Genomic DNA, 6,810 nt, shown 5'->3' with positions numbered 1-6,810 from the left:
TTTCATAAAATAATTTTAAATTAATTTATATATTATATACGAAATCTTTAATACATTTTTTTCACGTCAAGAAATATATATTTGAAATATAAAAAAACATTAATAATAAATTGATAGGTTTAATAAACAATAAATCATACCATAATAAACTTTGAATAATTCTAATAATATTTTAAAAAATAAATAAATTTTAAATCTAATTTAGTCTCATAAAACCAATTTATATAAAAAATAATAATTTACAATCATTTATATTCGATCAATTTTACTTTAGTGATAAACATGAAAAGACAAAACAAAAAATAGTACTAAAGAGAACTGCGATATAAAAAGTTGGTACTATAAAAAATTTCTATTATGATATAAAACTGTCAAACCATGCAACTTTGGAAAACTAAAACATCCATTTAGTGTACTAAACATGAACTTATTTTAATTAATGTACATGTATTATAATAGTAATAGTAATAATAATAATAATATTAATCCCTGAGGTATATATCTTTGATGATTATAAGATCCATTACTAATTATCCTAACATTAACTGCATATATATATACATATAGTATAGCTGTTGAATTTGTTTAGAATCCCCACAGAGAAGGTGATGAATATTCCTGGTTCCCGAATGATCTGTGAAAGATTTCATCATTGTAGATGAGAGAGGAAGTGTCAGCATCAAAATCATTATCCAGTGCTTTATGAGTTCTTAGGGTTGTGCTTGATCCATGGTTTTCAATCAGCATCCCCAACATGGACTGTTGTTCCTCATCCATGGAATAGTTTGAGTTCCCAGCTTGGAGGGATTGGTGGGGCACACTCCAAGAAGCAGGGGAAACATCAAAGGGGTTTGAAGAATACGAAGATGAAGATGCCATCATCAGAGTTTCTAAGCTCTCAGCTATGTTTTCATCGCTCTGGTTTCGATCTGATGACAAATGTGATGATTCCCCCAAAACAGGTTTTGCTTCACTCGTGTTGTATGGAGAAGAATCCATCAATGAAGGCATCTCCTTCCCAAAGGAACTCAGCCTCACCAAACCAGAAATCTGCATTTTCTTCCCACAGTTGGTCTTCTCAAAAATCCTGCAGATGGCCCAATCATTCTGCAATGGAACAAACATTGGTGAAATAGTTTAAAACATGCAAAAACAAAAAGCTTGAACAGAAAACCAACTTTACCATGGCCTTTTTGTGTGGATTGTGCATAGAATGATCGTCTTCTAATCTGTATTCATGCATGACCCAGTTGGTTTTTTCACCACTCGGAGCTCTTCCTTTGTAGAAAACCAGAGTTTTCTTCATCCCAATGAGTTTCTTTGCCTTGTATATCTCTTTGTCTTTGCCCGTGGCCTTCCAGTAACCAGCACCGGTGGCTCTATTAGTCCTTTGCCCAGTTGGGTATTTTCTGTCCCTCATGGAGAAAAAATACCACTCCTTTTCACCCATTTTTGCCATACCTTCATTGAAAAACCACAAGAAAGTTATACCATAACCAGAAGGTACCATAATTAAGATTCAAGAACCCCACAAGAGGATCAAAAAGATCACTCACAAGGCAAATCCCATGGCTCGCACTTGTTCAAATCAGCCTCTCCAATGGCCCTAGAGCAGAAGCAGTTGTCAAGAACCTTCTGTGAGAGGTAATGAGTGATGAGTTCTTCATCCGTGGGATGGAACCTGAACCCTGGTGGCAAATCAAACGCTTCCTCTGCCATTGTGTCTCTCTGGCTATAATAATAGTTCTCCATTGCATCCATCAAAAACTTTCAAAGTCCTGCAAACGAGAAACAAACTCATGAGTTTCAATCTTAGCTTCTGACAAACAAGACGATCAGTTTCCAAACAAGGAATCTGTTGACACACTCAACATCTCACACAGAAAAATGACAACCGCTTGTGATGATCCTAAGCATAAAGAAAAGAGGCGAACCTGGTACAAGAATGGAATGACAATGTTTTTGGTGAGAATGTGTGTAAGTGAAGATAGGATGAGGGAATAGAGGGAAGGAAGTGAAGGGAGAAGAAAAGAAAGGTGTGTGTTTGTGTGAAATGGTGCTTAGAAAAAGACTGTGTTGGGGGAAACATAACTCCTTAAATAGTGGTTTCTTTTGTGGGTTCAGAGAACCGTGACTTGCATAACAACTTCTGAGGTGGTTTCATGCTTTTGGATGTGTCGTTTCTCACTTTTTTTGAGGTTATTTTTCTCCTTAATTTGACCAGGAACACCTCACCAACTCACTCTTCACGCAACTGTTTGATGTCACATTCTTCTCTTCTCATATCATATACCTCTGGTGTCGTATACAAGCCAAATCACCTTGATAATGCATGTTTACTATGCTATTCATCACATGTTCATTATGTCATAATACAACTATTTTTTTTATCTCTTTCACATTCATCTCCATAATATTCAAAAATTTATTCATTTTTATAAGAGTTTACACGAGTTTCAATGACTTAATACCTTCACACGTGTCAAATACATTTATTTCACATTTATTTCACACGTCGTCATGTCATTAATTTGTAAAATAATACAATATGATCGGTTAAATTAAAGTCATTATTAAAAGTTAGAACATGTCATTTGAGTGTTAAAATGAATAATCGTGTCAAAATATTATATATGTATATATATATATATATATAAATATATATATTATTTTTATGTATAATTTATACCTGAATCATGTCTAATATATTTAAATAATTTTAATTTTGTTATATAATTGGCTGTTAACCTAGGAAACCTTTACAAAAAAATACCCATCTTATAATATAATTATTCATGGTTAAATAACAATGGAATTATACATTTTAAATGAATTCTAATAGTTTCTAAACAATCTAACTATTTAAAACAACGAGTCTGTTTAGTATTGTTTATCCAAAAATACCAATCATTCCCTGAGTCATGTAAAGATTAAATTATACGTATATAGCATCTAAAACATAGTTTTATGTATGCTTACACCAATGTCACTTTAATTTATTCAATAATAATAATAATAATTTATAATAATATTAAAATTTATATATTTTTTAACTACTTCTAAACTCTCTTTTTTCATTCAATCTTCTCCTACTTACCACTTTCAACGTATATAACCTTCTTATCTCCTATCTTGATCATGTTATCTGTCTTCATTCAATAATAACAAATATCAAATAATTAACAATAATGAGAACATACACAAAATATGTATATTAATTTTTTTTTCTAGTAATTATGATTATGACAACTTTGAATTATATATATATATATATATATATATATATATATATATATATATATATATATATATATATATATATATATATACTTTTTTCCGTTAGTAATATCGATGATATTAACGTTGAGTTCTTAAGTTAAACCAAGTGATTTATTGTAAAGCTTGAAATTAATTAGGTTTTATATTACATAAGTGAAATTATTTTCTTTTTGAAGATGAAATAAATGAGAAATAAATATCTCAAACATGCAAACAATACTTTATATCCAACGTAATAGTGAGAATGGATATTTATCCAAAAGCACACGATCTTTTCGTGAGAAGTAGTACGAACAAACGTTGAGTAACATATATGAACAACTCCATCTTATCCCAAAGAAGTGATCAACACAAAAGTACATAAATTAAGTGAAACCCAAAAGAAAAAAAAAAGAAAAGAAAAAGAAATAGCTGTTACTTGCTTTCGGGAACTTTATTATTAAAAAAAAACAGAAACTAGAAAAAATAAATAAATAAATTGTATTCAAACATATTTGAATGCGAAGGGTCTTATTCAACTTATTAACATTTGAGTTGTTATAAAATTATTTGCATTTTAATTATATTGGTAAAAAGTATTTACATTCTAATTAAGAAATTACTACTAAGAACTTTTGTGGTTGCCAAATTTGTATAACTTCGACATTAAGATATTCTCTCTTCATGTTTATCCAAACCATAAATACCATACTTCAAAGGTGATATACATCCACTACTAACACCAACTTTTTATTTGAATAAAAGCTTATAAATTGTTCAATAAAGGAAAATGATATTGATTAATGTAGCTTAAATAAAATTCAATTTTCTCATTACTCCAATAACATCTCTTGTCTTTGTTTTTTCTCTTTTCCTTAATACACCATTTTAAATACAGCTTAAAATCAAGTAAAATATTACATAAAAAAGAAGAAGAAGATGTTTATTAACCATACTTCAATCTGAAAAATTAATTTATTTTATTTAACTCTAGCTTAATGAATTTAAACAATTACACGATTAAGTTTACTTAACAATTTTAGAATTCGATTTAGTCCAACAATAATTCAGTTTAACTTATATATATATATATATATATATATATATATATATATATATATATATATATATTTTACTTGTTGGTTTTAATATAAAAATTATATTGAAAATATGGTCTTTGTAAAGCTTTTTGTAATTCTATCAATTAAATTATATAACACTAAGACCAAGTTAGCTTTAAACTCTTATTTTAACAATGTATGCATGAAAAATAAATAAATTTTTCCATTATTTTATTGTGACTTATTCTTTTGTTTGGTGACTGCCACAAAACCTACTACACTATCAGACCAAAAAATTTGTCTCTCTTGCAACGAGGTTTCATCCCATGAATACATTATTGGAGAAAGCTAGATTCTAATGAAGGTGGGTCCAACTACTGTACCTTCTTCTATGAAATTCATATATACTATAAAATTCATAATATTTCTTTTTATGTTGTCCAGATATAAATAATAACTTTTAAAAAAAGATATATAATCTTTTTAAATAACGTCGTTCCTAAAACACCCTTCATTTAATTTTTGTTTTATCTTGAATTAATCTATTAATTTGTAGCATTTGAGGGTGAAGAAAATATGTTCTACTTGACAATCATTGATTAAACTTTTTCTTTTGTGAAATGGGTTAGTTTAACATCATAAGTAGGAAGAGAGAATACAAGTACCAAACAATAGGTTTAGAAGTCCTAAAATGAGGAAAGTGTATGATGTGACATGAATTATTATCAAACAAAAATATTTCCCATGGCATTGGGGAAGAGACAATGCATGAATGTGTGGCCAATTCTCATTTCCCTTTATACCTACCCACAACCAATGAACCTGTTCTTACAATTAACAACTCTGACCCTTTCTTAAGTCATGCAAATAAAACACTGAACTATGTAGATTAACACTTTAAGTAGTATCAATTATCTATAATATACTAAAATATTATAAAAATTAAAGAAAAACTAATCAAAATTCACTTAATGTAAAGTCTAATGAAAGATATATGAAACCTATTCATTAAAAAATATTAAAAAGAAATATATATATATATATATATATATATATATATATATATATATGTATATGTGTGTGTATATATATATATGTATGCATGTATATATATGTATGTATGATAATTGTAGGTGAGAGGTTAGGAGGTTGTTAATATATTGGTCTTCTTCTGCCAAACAATTAATGAGAAAATGAAGTTACATGCATGAGCCTTGGGATTTTGAATGATGGATTTATGTCCTCGTTATGTTTGAATAATGTTTTTTTTGTACGTTTTGACTGAACTATAATTTTGCTACTCTTTAGTTTCATTTTTGGTTCTCTATTTTATTTTCATGATTTTAATTCGACCTCTGAATTTGGATGTGTTATTTCTTTGAGTCAATTGAATCTAACTTGACATTTATTTAGGTAACTACGAAGAAATAATTTAGTTAATTAAATAGAATAAATCAATGTTTGTATAATTGTGGATTAAAGAAAAAAATTTATGTACGTTTTTAAAATTTGAATGCTAATAATCTGAAGAAAAAAAAACATATATAATAGGATACCAAAATATCGAATAAAAGAAAGCAAGAAAGGCAGTTAGTATTTTTTTTATTCACCATATTACGATGTTAAATGCAAAATAAGTTTTAACCATTTAGTTAAAAAAATTGTTTAAATAAATGTAATAGTAATATGAATAGGTAATGTTATTTCCAATTATTCATGTACAAAAAAATTATTTTTTTTAGCAACTTCATGAAAACTCTTTATTTTCACGTGTAGAATATTTCAAATAAAATTTCATTATTACTAGTGAAAAACACAATTTTTATAACGATTTTTATATGAGTTATAATTTACCTTGTATAAAAAATAACGTAGCTACAAAATAATAATAAAATATAACACTTTTTATATTGGTTAAACCTACAACCAGTATAGAAAGTGATATAATGACATTTTGTTATATTGAAGAAGTTTTTTTATACTGGTTAGTCACTATTATCGATATTGAATGTTTAATTATTTTTTTTCGCAACACTCTACGCGTCTCAATTTCTTCTCTAAGCGTTCTCTGCACCTCCCTACACCTCAAGCCTTCTCCTCATCGTCGTCCCCCAACACTGCTCCCATTGTTGTTGTTCAATGCTTCAGTCGAAGGTTCTATCATGATTGGTTAATCAGTGGTGGCCTGTCATTGCGGTTCTCGTGCTTTGGTGGCGTCGATGGTGTTTTGTTCACCTTTGGTGGTGTATTCTATCGTTCCTCTCGCTCTTATCGCTACAAATAATGGTTGTCCTTGTTTACGATTTTGGTGAAGTATAGTCTAAGTAAGGTTCGAGCCTCTTCTTGTATTTTTCGTGTTATTCTATGTTGTCTCCTTGCAGTGTATATTATATGCAAATTGGATGTGGAGAGGTTGGTTTTGTAGGGTGAAACATTTATTTCCAATGGAAAACACTAGTAAGATTATGATAATTGCAACAACTAGGCCTAT

General features: G+C 28.7%; 1 protein-coding gene across 1 annotated transcript; it reads right to left on the bottom strand.

Moving 5' to 3' along the window:
- Positions 1–323: 323 nt before the first annotated feature.
- On the bottom strand, positions 324–2,078 carry LOC148195185 (NAC domain-containing protein 100-like). The gene is made up of 4 exons (XM_088094516.1): positions 1,935–2,078; positions 1,557–1,778; positions 1,184–1,461; positions 324–1,107 (listed from the first exon to the last, which is right to left on the bottom strand). The coding sequence occupies exons 2-4, from the start codon at positions 1,759–1,761 to the stop codon at positions 586–588; spliced, it is 1,005 nt and encodes a 334-aa protein (XP_087950642.1). The 5' UTR covers positions 1,762–1,778; positions 1,935–2,078; the 3' UTR covers positions 324–585.
- Positions 2,079–6,810: the final 4,732 nt, after the last annotated feature.

Source organism: Vigna umbellata, chromosome 7 (assembly GCF_029865625.1).
Source record: "Vigna umbellata cultivar VRB3 chromosome 7, Vumbellata_1.0, whole genome shotgun sequence".
In the NCBI taxonomy this organism is placed as follows: Eukaryota; Viridiplantae; Streptophyta; class Magnoliopsida; order Fabales; family Fabaceae; genus Vigna; species Vigna umbellata.
The sequence above is the reverse complement of the archived record's forward strand: the minus strand, read 5'-3'. Positions and strand labels throughout refer to the sequence as shown.